Raw genomic sequence first — 12950 nt, forward strand, 5'->3', positions numbered from 1 at the left:
AACATAGGTATTCAAGAGAACTACTAGTCACCAGAAGTCATAAGGACATCTAAGAGCATGAACCAGAGCATGAAGCAGAGCAAAAGTACAGCGCAGAAACAAACTAATATGAACAATAAGTGGTGAGTGGAAGGCTCAGGGTAGTACTTCCTGAAGAGGTGAGTCTTCATCCTGATGAAAGATGGCCACTGACTCTGCTCAGTTCATTCCACCACTGAGGAACCAGGACAGAAAACAGACGTGACCGGGTCAACGGGCCGCAGGGACCTCTGAGCGACGGGGCGACCGATCGCCCCGAGACAGCAGAGCGAAGTGGTCGGGCGGGGGTGTAAGGCTTCACCATGATCTGGAGATATGAAGGAGCTTGAGGTTTAATTGAACAACATGGACTTGGTGTAGCGGCCATTTTACATGGTTCGCCATCATCCATCAAGCTGTTGTAACTCGACTGTACTTTGTCAAAACTGTCCCAAACTTGACATGCTTGATGACTGTCCTGACTTTAGGACTTCTGTATGTCAATATTAACTCATAGTCATAGCGCCACCTACTGATAACCAAGGTTGAAAGCAGGATTCTATATTTACAGCGGTCCAAACACTGAACTTATTGAAAGGGTTCGTGGGCACACCACCAGAAAAAGACTTCTGTGATCTAAATATGTGCAAACTAAGATGTTTGGAGAGCAGAAATAAAGCAGCAATAAAAGAGGTTTCTAAATCCCGCTTGTACGTGGAGTTTTCATTCATAGTAAATGTTATTGTTTTTGTTTGTTTTGGAACAGGCCATAACGTAACGTGAAGTTAGTTTCACAAAATCAAACTCCACCCAGCCTAATGTATATGATAGATTATTCTACATTGGCTCACCTTTTGGCTTAAACTTATTTCTTTACTTTTTCCACATGGAACTAAACATTCTCCTATTTCTCCTCGACTCTTCCAGCTTCGAGTCACTCAGTGATTGTCAGAGCTACCTGCACAAACAAACCACCTGCATTTACTTTGACAGTCTGCTATGTTACTAACACTGAAGCGTTCACACACATTCAGTTATGTGTCGATCTTTACAGGCTTACAGTTATGATTGTGTTCGGAGGTACACTCAAAACATTCAAGACTTAAGACCTGGAAAAATGACCTGGCTACACCATTGGTGGACACAGGAAATACCGTTTAACTCGTGTACTCAGAGTATGATGGTCACAGAAATGCATGGCCACATCAACCAGAGTCCTGCCAGTATCCTCGATGTGAGTGAAGATGTGAGGGCCCGATCAATGCTGCTTGCAGCTTTAATTGTTATTGAACCTTTGTATGCTCCTCCATCTGCACGGGCTGCAGAACTCAAGGCGTTAGCTGCTGCATGTGGGGCAAGCTGAGACGGACAGGACCACATCAAGTGGTGTCCGTAAACTGCAAGGAACCTTAAGTGACATAAGTAGGGATAATATATAATACAGCAGTTGTACAGCTGCAGTTGTTACTTTTTCAATAGAATAGAAGAAGTTTTCCCACAGAGGTGAAGACACACCTCCACGAATAGAAAGATCTCATTATGAACAGGGAATTTCTGTGGGAACAAATACTTGATACTTTTCCATTATGTAATAGTTCCTGTTGAGGCGTGTTTGTGTGTGTGTGTGTGTGTGTGTGTGTGTGTGTGTGTGTGTGTGTGTGTGTGTGTGTGTGTGTGTGTGTGTGTGTGTGTGTGTGTGTTTGTGTGTGTGTGAGTGAAAGTCAGTGTGTTTATGTGGTTGTGTGTGTGTGTGTGTGTGTAATAAATTCTTTGTATTCATGGAGGTGTGTCTTCACTTCTGTGGAATCACTTTCGCAACTACATCCACCATCTTGCTCCGTCTCTCTCACCTTTGTCCCCCTCATCTTGCACACACAGACACACACACACACACACAGACACACACACACACACACACACACACTGACTTTAACACACACACACAGTCCAATCAGGATCTACGTATTAAACAACGCCAAACGTTTTAACTTGTTCGTGGCTGAAAAGCAAGAATTTGCTAATGCAGTCTCCAACAATTTTCTGAAAGCCTGTGCTGACTTGTTGGCTGAAACGCTGCCAAGCCCACAGGTATCCATGTTTGAGGATGGCTTTGGAGACCTTTTCATGATTGAACCTTTGTATGCTCCTCTATCTGCACAGGCTGCTGAACTCAAGGCCTTAGCTGCTGCATACCTGATTGGGATCGGGCAAGGCATCCAACATCTACAATGACCCTCAATTTGGCGCCAGAGAGGGTTTTTACGTTCAGATGGTAAACCAGTCAGTCGTAGTCCGCTCAATGCTGAGTTACTGCACGCTCTGACATTACCTGCCTCTCTGGCCATTGTTAGATGTGCAGCAGTAAACTGTAAGTCGCCTTAAGTGACATAAGTAGGGATAATATATAATGGTATAATATGTTTGTAACCGTAGTAGTTTGGTTGTCTGTTAAGTTAACGTATAGTGTTTCTCTTTATCAACCCAAGTGTCTCAAAACAACACAACATTCAACTGACCACATTGGCCTGCATCACAACAGAAACAAAGAAAAGTTAAACTGCATCGGTCACACGCTCCTGCAGATTCCTGCTCTACAACATCAGAAGGATTCTCCTCTTCCTCACTGAGGAGACGGTTCAGGTTCTCATCCAGGCTCTCATCATCTCTCGTCTGGACTACTGACACTCTCTACTCACCGGAGCCCCGGCGTCGACCATCAGACCTCTGGAGCTTGTCCAGAAAGCCGCAGCTCGTCTGGTGTTCAATCGCCCCAAGTTCTCCCACACAACTTCCTTTCTCCGTTCTCTACACTGGCTCCCTGTAAGAGCTCATCCAGTTTAAGACTCTGGTGCTAGAATACAGGGCAGTGAAAGGAACAGCTCCTTCATATCTCCAGATCATGGTGAAGCCCTACACCCCCGCCCGACCACTTCTCTCTGCTGCCTCGGGCCGATCGACCCGGTCACGTCTGTTTTCTGTCCTGGTTCCTCAGTGGTGGAATGAACTCCTCACTGACGTCAGGACAGCAGAGTCGCTGCCCATCTTTCATCAGGATGAAGACCCACCTCTTCATGAAGTGCTACCCTGAGCCTTCAACTCACCACTTATTGTAGTCATACTAGCTTGTTTCTGTACTTTTGCTCTGCTTCATGCTCTTAGCTGCTTGTTTAAAAAAGGAAGTGTACTTATGACTTCTGGTGACTAGTAGTTCTCTTGAATACCTATGTTGAATACACTTATTGTAAGTTGCTTTGGATAAAAGCGTCTGCTAAATGACTGTAATGTAATGTAATGTAATGTAATGTAATGTTAAATACGTGCAATTCCAGGTCAGCATGACACTTTGTCAACTTGAGCTGCACTGGTTACTTTTTCAATAGAATAACTGAAGTTTTTTCACTGAAGTGAAGAAACACCTGAATGAAGATCAAGTCTTATCATGACCGGAGAATTTCTCTGGAACATTCATTCATTCATTCATCTTCGTCCGCTTATCCGTGATCGGGTCGCGGGGGCAACAGCTCCAGCAGGTGGACCCCAAACTTCCCTTTCCCGGGCCACATCATCCAGCTCTGACTGGGGGATCCCGAGGCGCTCCCAGGCCAGTTTGGAGATATAGTCCCTCCACCTGGTCCTGGGCCTCCCTCGGGGTCTCCTCCCAGCTGGTCGTGCCTGGAACACCTCCCTAGGGAGGAGCCCAGGTGGGCATCTGGTGAGGATTCTCTGTAACAAACACTTGATAATTTTCCATTATGTAATAGTCCCTGTTGAGGCGTGTGTGTGTAGGTCCACATAAATTCACCGTTCATGATCAGACTTGATTTTCATTGAGGTGTTTCTTCACGCGTGTCATGGGAGGAGTCAGCAGACTATCTGACAGGATATAAGTAATCTGAGAACATCACAGATCATCACACTGGAAGCTCCAGCTGGACGTCAAGAAGACTCTCACACAACTGAGCCGATCTACACAACTTCACCAGGTGAGGACAGACTGGGTCCACAGAGACAGAAACAGATGTACATTTAGAGTTTAACTGAACTCCAGTCTGTGTCAAACTATCAGTCTTTTTTTGTCTCTCAACTCTCAACACTCAATATACTTAACAGTGTAAATGAAGCATTGAAAGCTGTGTGCTCACTTTTCTCATCAGGTTGGAGAAATGGCCTCAGATCTCAACAACATTGCTGCCCTGGGTCGACCTTTCACCCTCGGAATGCTCTATGATGCTCGGAGAGATGCACTGATCCCAGGTAAGTCTGAGATTACATTATTATTAAAATGTTTCTCTATATATCTGCCTTTCACAGCTTTGCTTAAAGCAGGTGTCAAACTCAAGGCCTGCCACGTCATTTTATGTGGCCTGTGAATCCGCCAGCAAAAAACATTTTTTAATTAAAAATATGAAAAGTTAGACTTGATAATAAAAATATCCCCATCGCACTTTTGGTGCATCCATCTGTTTCCAGTTGACGTTCAGAAAACACTGTGACTTAGTCAAAGTTATGAGACAGAAAGTCATAATTATGACTTTTAATATCATAATTTTTCTGCTGGAAATGGTCTTTCATATAAAAGGCATATGGTTGTCTTAAAGTTAAAGTCTATGCTGCTTTACAGTGACCATAAGCTACATCTCCCACAATGCGTCGCTGATTTTGTGACCCGTGAAATGACGGCATCCTGCTGCTAGTCAGCAGTTTTTCCATATCACCATTTAACTTTGTCAGTTACATTTTATTTCACACTGTGATGGTGAAGGTACACTGTAATTAATCCGTGGTTCACATGTGTGCCGAACCGTGAAGGATCGACAGCGATCCGTTACACCACTATTCACTCACGACAACAACATGTTGTCTGTGTGCCGACATTAAAACTATCACAACAGGTGGACAGGAGAGGCAACAGCCCGTCAAGAGGTTTTCCAACAAGTGATTGAGTTGAAAAAGATCGACAAATAATCCCAAAATGTCCACGAAGAGAAAAATTGATGCAGAGGGAAGAAAGTTTAATGAAAGATGTGAAAGAATACATGTTTGTGCTTCAAGGAGAAAAAGCGGTCTGTCTTCTGTGCTCTGAGGCAGAGTCTGTGATGAAGGAATACAATTTACGTCGACATTTTCACACCAAACACAGAGCCAAGTATGCTAAATTTAGCCTCCAAGAAAAACATCAAATTGTCCAAGAATTAAAAGGCAGATTGCAATCACAGAAGAACATATTACAAAAGCTACAGCCCAGTGCATGATTAAAGGTGTGTGAGCAGGTGAGCTCCGACCAGATACAGACTTTAACATGTCAGTTTGTGAAGAAACACCATCAGACCGAGTTCAGGAACTAGCAGACAATCTAACAACACAGCTAGCTAAGAGACGAGCAAGTACTCGTCTTCTTCATTAGCTGTTGATGAAAGCACAGACAACACGGATACATCATACATCATACATCACACATCACACATCATACATCATACATCACACATCATACATCTATCAGTGTTTATAAAGGGCTGAAGGCAGGCTTGACCGTCAGTGAGGAGCTCTTAGATGTAGCTTCATGAATGGGACGACGGCAGGGAGGAACACTAGTGATGTAGAGAGGTGACAAAAATATCTTTGAACAAAGTGAATGTAATGACTTGTTTGATGATATTTGTCTTTGTTATTTTCTTAACAGTTTGATCTTCGATAGAGTAATGTTGGTTTCTTAACCCTAAATTAAATGGATTTATATTATAATAACAGAAATATGCTTGAATATAATTTTACATTGATATAACTGAATGTACAATATTTTACACTTCAATAAACAATAATCAAATGCAGTGACAGTTATTTAACAATGTGTTAGGGAGTAGTTACAGTTATACAGTCTTACAACCGGCCCTTTGAGGGCGACCATGATGCTGATGTGGCCCAGAGTGAAAATGAGTTTGACACCCCTGACTTAAAGGGACTTTGAAATCATTTCACTATTCTGTCCTCACCTTTTTAACATCCATACACACCATTAAAATAATAAGCAAATGCTTTTTACTTCCATAACGTAGTTGTGAATATTCATTCGTTATCAATTTTAGGGAAGCATGCTGTATTAGTAGCTGATACATTATCCTGTGATAAATAAGACAATTGAATTATCGTTATTCTTGTCAAAGTTGTCTGTTTCTTACTTGATCATTTTGAATCAAACAGCTAGTTAGCTAGCTTTGATTATGGATCGCAACATTATCTTATGATTAATTTGCAAACTATCTAAAAACTTGTCAAACTTTAATACTAGTAAACACAATCACAATCACAACGTACTTGGTTTTGCATAGTCGCTTCTTCTTCTTCATTTTGTTTTTGAAATTTATTAAAGAAATTCAATTTCACGAAATGATCCTCCTGCTTTATGTTTTCCAATTTCTAAAGGTTTGACATTGTGGGATGATAAAACTCTACAAGAGAAGATAACTGAAAGTGTTCAATCCAGCAGTAAATTTGCAATGATTGAATCTGACACCATTGAATCCAAGTCCTCTCTGCTGAATGTTGAAGCTTCTCTGAAGGCCAGTTTCCTCTGTGGACTGATCGAAGTTGGAGGATCTGCCAAGTATCTGAATGATCAGAAGAAATTCAAGAATCAGAGCAGAGTGACGTGTCAGTACAAATCTACCACCCACTTCAAACAGTTGTCAGTGATTGACCTTGTAACCTTAGACGCCAACCAAATGGAAGTTATTAAGAAGAGCTCAGCAACACATGTAGTCACAGGCATCGTTTATGGGGCAAACTCTTTCTTTGTGTTTGACAGTGAGAAGTTAGACGCCAGCAGCGTTCAAGACATCCAGGGCAACATGAAAGCTGCAATAAACAAGATCCCCTCACTTAGTATTGAGGCGCAAGCTAGCATCAAGCTGACTGATGAAGAAAAAGACCTGACTAATAAATGCTCCTGCACATTCTTCGGAGACTTCGTCCTTAAAAGCATCCCTGTAACATTTGAAGAGGCAGTGAAGACCTGTCAACAACTTCCACAGCTACTGGGAGAAAAGGGAGAGAATGCTGTCCCAGTGAAGGTCTCGCTGATGCCACTGAGGAATTTGATTCCTGAAGCTGCTGAGCTGATGAATGGGATCAGCGTTGGACTGGTGGGGAAGATGCAGGATGCTCTTGAAGATTTGAGGGAAATGCGAATGAGATGCAACGATGCTCTGGAAGATGGAGTGGTGGAGAGTTTTCCATATATTCATGAAGAGTTCAAAACTTTCCAAAAACTGTGTGACCTCTATGCATCTAACCTCCAGCAGACCATGGCAAAGAAACTCCCCTCCATCCGTGAAGGTAAAGAAGATGAGAGCTCATTAGAAGAATTCTTTGACGACAGAGACAAGTCACCATTCAGTCAAGAAAAACTCAGCAAGTGGCTGGATGATAAAGAGAGAGAAATCAACGTCATCAGATCCTGTGTAGATACCATGGAGGGAACAAAGATCGTCCGAAATCAGTCCGAGCTGGACAGAGAGGTTCGTGCTGGAGATGTAGATCATGCTCTGTGCTTTGTTTTCACCTCCATGAAGAGGGGTGATACCTACCTTGATGTGATGGCCACCTACTTGGACACCACTAAAATAAGGAGTACTAATGAAGACCAGTGGTTCTCAGATGAAGTTTTTACCACATTGAGAGAAAAAGCCAAAGCTTTCCGTGACCTTACCAGAGCACATAAGAACAACAAGCAGTTCAGGTTCCTAATCACAGTCATTCCAAATGAGAAATACAAAGGAGCAACCATCTACCATTACAAGAAGGGCATTCTGGTCAGTGAAGATTTTTCAAAACCTGACCTTCCTTCTGAAAAGATCACAGACAGAAGAGATCTGATCTGGTGTAAGTTTATTCATGATTTTGAGACAAAAATACGCTCTACTAATCAATGTCCTCCAGAAACCTGTTTGACCATCAGAATTAATGAGTTTGTGTTGATCTCTCCATCAGATGCCTGTGATCTCACCCTGGACCCAAACACTGCAAGTAAAAACATAATTCTGTCTGATGGAAACAATAAAGCAACAAATACATCAGTAAAGCAGAATTATTCTGATCACCCAGAGAGGTTTGATGGACGTCCTCAGGTGTTGTGCAGAGAGGGGTTATCTGGGCGCCATTACTGGGAGGTAGAGTGGGATAATCTTTCAACTCAAGTGAAACATATTGGTGCAGCTGTTGCATACAAGAGAATGAACAGAAAGGGTGTACCAAATTGTTTTCTTTTCAAAAATACCATGTCGTGGGCTTTTAGCCAATACTTAGGATGTGGAAAACACACACTGGAGGCATTTCACAATGGTAAGGTGTTGGAAACTGGTTTTCCCTCTGATGGCTGCCAAACAGTTGGGGTGTATCTGGACTGGCCTGCTGGCACTCTGTCCTTCTACAAAGTCTCCTCTGACACACTGAGCCACCTCTACACCTTTCAAACCACATTCACTGAGCCTGTGTACCCTGGCTTCCATGTTTATAATGAAAACCACTATGTCTACCTGCGTCCAGTTCAATAGGAGCAATGACAATGACTTGTTAGATCCTTGGTCTGTTAATAGAGAGATGGGTTTACAAGTAAAGATTAAACAGTAAAGTAACATTCCATGTTAACTTGAACATGTTTCACAAATTCCAAAAAATGTATTCAAAACCCAGAGAGAGCAGGAAAATACATGAACTTATAAAGTTACAACATATGTCATTTTCTGTTTATCATTTCTTTGTTGATTCGATGCACAAACTCCAACTGGTTTCTGCTTCACAGCTTCACAATCAGTTTCAACTTTCTTTTCAAATCACGTTTGAATCATTTTTATTTCTATTTGTATTCCTGATCATTATTGCTTTGTCAAAACAAATGTGTTGACATATACTTTCAAAGCTCATGTCAAAACTTGCATAACTTGTTGTAATGAATCTATTAAGGTGATTATGTTGGGACATAAGGGTTAGGGTTACACAATGGAAACTTCTGGGCGTATTGTGGTTTTCACACCTAACTGACATATATGAAACATGGCACCTGTGACCTATAGCCAAACAGGAAGTCCTGTCTTAAGGTGTTACCTTTTTATGCATATGGTTTATCCTCTTTTAACTTTCCATTGTCTATGATGAGTTACGATCTATTTTTATAATCGAGCTAAGAGTGTTTTATTTTCAGATATCAATAAACTCGTTACATGTAATCACATATTGTTTAGGGACAGTTCAATGATGATGAGCTTTAATGTGTGTTTTTCTGTCATTTATCAAAATGTTATCATATGTGCTCATAATGTTGACTAAATGTTAAAGTTAATGAAATAAGTGAACTTTGAGTTAGACTCACTCTGACCTGATGATTGACAGTCAGCAGAGGAGAAGGTTGTAAACTCATGATGATTTAAGATTTAATGATTTAAGAATGATCTGTTGTCTACCTTATATGGACCCGGAGGTTGCAGAAGCGCCAAGGAGAAGTGTATATATAGGAGGAGACAACAAGGGATCGAGGCTTCGATCTTTGAGAAACTTGGTTCTTTTTGAGCTTGGTACATCTTACATTTTGTATTTTCTTTTACTTATTTTGTATTATTCACTTTTTGTAAGCTTTTACCTTACTTATTGTAAAAAACAAATAAAACTGGTTTGTATTTTGTACATTCCAACCAAAGTCCAGTGTTGCTCATCTCTGGTGGGGCCTTCATAGTCTCATTACATTACATTTACATTACAGTCATTTAGCAGACGCTTTTATCCAAAGCGACTTACAATAAGTGTATTCAACATAGGTATTCAAGAGAACTACTAGTCACCAGAAGTCATAAGTACATCTAAGAGCATGAACCAGAGCATGAAGCAGAGCAAAAGTACAGCGCAGAAACAAACTAATATGAACAATAAGTGGTGAGTGGAAGGCTCAGGGTAGTACTTCCTGAAGAGGTGAGTCTTCATCCTGATGAAAGATGGCCACTGACTCTGCTCAGTTCATTCCACCACTGAGGAACCAGGACAGAAAACAGACGTGACCGGGTCAATGGGCCGCAGGGACCTCTGAGCGACGGGGCGACCGATCGCCCCGAGACAGCAGAGCGAAGTGGTCGGGCGGGGGTGTAAGGCTTCACCATGATCTGGAGATAGGAAGGAGCTTGAGGTTTAATTGAACAACATGGACTTGGTGTAGCGGCCATTTTACATGGTTCACCATCATCCATCAAGCTGTTGTAACTCGACTGTACTTTGTCAAAACTGTCCCAAACTTGACATGCTTGATGACTGTCCTGACTTTAGGACTTCTGTATGTCAATATTAACTCATAGTCATAGCGCCACCTACTGATAACCAAGGTTGAAAGCAGGATTCTATATTTACAGCGGTCCAAACACTGAACTTATTGAAAGGGTTCGTGGGCACACCACCAGAAAAAGACTTCTGTGATCTAAATATGTGCAAACTAAGATGTTTGGAGAGCAGAAATAAAGCAGCAATAAAAGAGGTTTCTAAATCCCGCTTGTACGTGGAGTTTTCATTCATAGTAAATGTTATTGTTTTTGTTTGTTTTGGAACAGGCCATAACGTAACGTGAAGTTAGTTTCACAAAATCAAACTCCACCCAGCCTAATGTATATGATAGATTATTCTACATTGGCTCACCTTTTGGCTTAAACTTATTTCTTTACTTTTTCCACATGGAACTAAACATTCTCCTATTTCTCCTCGACTCTTCCAGCTTCGAGTCACTCAGTGATTGTCAGAGCTACCTGCACAAACAAACCACCTGCATTTACTTTGACAGTCTGCTATGTTACTAACACTGAAGCGTTCACACACATTCAGTTATGTGTCGATCTTTACAGGCTTACAGTTATGATTGTGTTCGGAGGTACACTCAAAACATTCAAGACTTAAGACCTGGAAAAATGACCTGGCTACACCATTGGTGGACACAGGAAATACCGTTTAACTCGTGTACTCAGAGTATGATGGTCACAGAAATGCATGGCCACATCAACCAGAGTCCTGCCAGTATCCTCGATGTGAGTGAAGATGTGAGGGCCCGATCAATGCTGCTTGCAGCTTTAATTGTTATTGAACCTTTGTATGCTCCTCCATCTGCACGGGCTGCAGAACTCAAGGCGTTAGCTGCTGCATGTGGGGCAAGCTGAGACGGACAGGACCACATCAAGTGGTGTCCGTAAACTGCAAGGAACCTTAAGTGACATAAGTAGGGATAATATATAATACAGCAGTTGTACAGCTGCAGTTGTTACTTTTTCAATAGAATAGAAGAAGTTTTCCCACAGAGGTGAAGACACACCTCCACGAATAGAAAGATCTCATTATGAACAGGGAATTTCTGTGGGAACAAATACTTGATACTTTTCCATTATGTAATAGTTCCTGTTGAGGCGTGTTTGTGTGTGTGTGTGTGTGTGTGTGTGTGTGTGTGTGTGTGTGTGTGTGTGTGTGTGTGTGTGTGTGTGTATATGTGTGTGTGTGTGTGTGTGTGTGTGTGTGTGTGTGTGTGTGTGTGTGTGTGTGTGTGTGTGTGAGTGAAAGTCAGTGTGTTTATGTGGTTGTGTGTGTGTGTGTGTGTGTAATAAATTCTTTGTATTCATGGAGGTGTGTCTTCACTTCTGTGGAATCACTTTCGCAACTACATCCACCATCTTGCTCCGTCTCTCTCACCTTTGTCCCCCTCATCTTGCACACACAGACACACACACACACACACAGACACACACACACACACACACACACTGACTTTAACACACACACACAGTCCAATCAGGATCTACGTATTAAACAACGCCAAACGTTTTAACTTGTTCGTGGCTGAAAAGCAAGAATTTGCTAATGCAGTCTCCAACAATTTTCTGAAAGCCTGTGCTGACTTGTTGGCTGAAACGCTGCCAAGCCCACAGGTATCCATGTTTGAGGATGGCTTTGGAGACCTTTTCATGATTGAACCTTTGTATGCTCCTCTATCTGCACAGGCTGCTGAACTCAAGGCCTTAGCTGCTGCATACCTGATTGGGATCGGGCAAGGCATCCAACATCTACAATGACCCTCAATTTGGCGCCAGAGAGGGTTTTTACGTTCAGATGGTAAACCAGTCAGTCGTAGTCCGCTCAATGCTGAGTTACTGCACGCTCTGACATTACCTGCCTCTCTGGCCATTGTTAGATGTGCAGCAGTAAACTGTAAGTCGCCTTAAGTGACATAAGTAGGGATAATATATAATGGTATAATATGTTTGTAACCGTAGTAGTTTGGTTGTCTGTTAAGTTAACGTATAGTGTTTCTCTTTATCAACCCAAGTGTCTCAAAACAACACAACATTCAACTGACCACATTGGCCTGCATCACAACAGAAACAAAGAAAAGTTAAACTGCATCGGTCACACGCTCCTGCAGATTCCTGCTCTACAACATCAGAAGGATTCTCCTCTTCCTCACTGAGGAGACGGTTCAGGTTCTCATCCAGGCTCTCATCATCTCTCGTCTGGACTACTGACACTCTCTACTCACCGGAGCCCCGGCGTCGACCATCAGACCTCTGGAGCTTGTCCAGAAAGCCGCAGCTCGTCTGGTGTTCAATCGCCCCAAGTTCTCCCACACAACTTCCTTTCTCCGTTCTCTACACTGGCTCCCTGTAAGAGCTCATCCAGTTTAAGACTCTGGTGCTAGAATACAGGGCAGTGAAAGGAACAGCTCCTTCATATCTCCAGATCATGGTGAAGCCCTACACCCCCGCCCGACCACTTCTCTCTGCTGCCTCGGGCCGATCGACCCGGTCACGTCTGTTTTCTGTCCTGGTTCCTCAGTGGTGGAATGAACTCCTCACTGACGTCAGGACAGCAGAGTCGCTGCCCATCTTTCATCAGGATGAAGACCCACCTCTTCATGAAGTGCT

General features: G+C 42.4%; 2 protein-coding genes across 3 annotated transcripts in view; one reads left to right on the top strand and one right to left on the bottom strand.

The window, feature by feature from the left end:
* LOC137886713 (glutamate receptor ionotropic, delta-1-like) overlaps positions 1-12950 on the bottom strand; it is a 404646-nt gene that overhangs the window by 175464 nt on the left and 216232 nt on the right. The window lies entirely within an intron of this gene.
* Positions 3859-9279, top strand: LOC137886736 (stonustoxin subunit beta-like). The gene is made up of 4 exons (XM_068729331.1): positions 3859-4001; positions 4173-4272; positions 6439-7896; positions 8005-9279. Exons 2-4 carry the CDS (start codon positions 4182-4184, stop codon positions 8565-8567), a joined length of 2112 nt encoding a protein of 703 aa, XP_068585432.1. The 5' UTR covers positions 3859-4001; positions 4173-4181; the 3' UTR covers positions 8568-9279.

This window comes from Cebidichthys violaceus, unplaced genomic scaffold (assembly GCF_023349555.1).
Source record: "Cebidichthys violaceus isolate CVI_PGR_0920_01 unplaced genomic scaffold, fCebVio1.0.p SCAF_45, whole genome shotgun sequence".
In the NCBI taxonomy this organism is placed as follows: Eukaryota; Metazoa; Chordata; class Actinopteri; order Perciformes; family Stichaeidae; genus Cebidichthys; species Cebidichthys violaceus.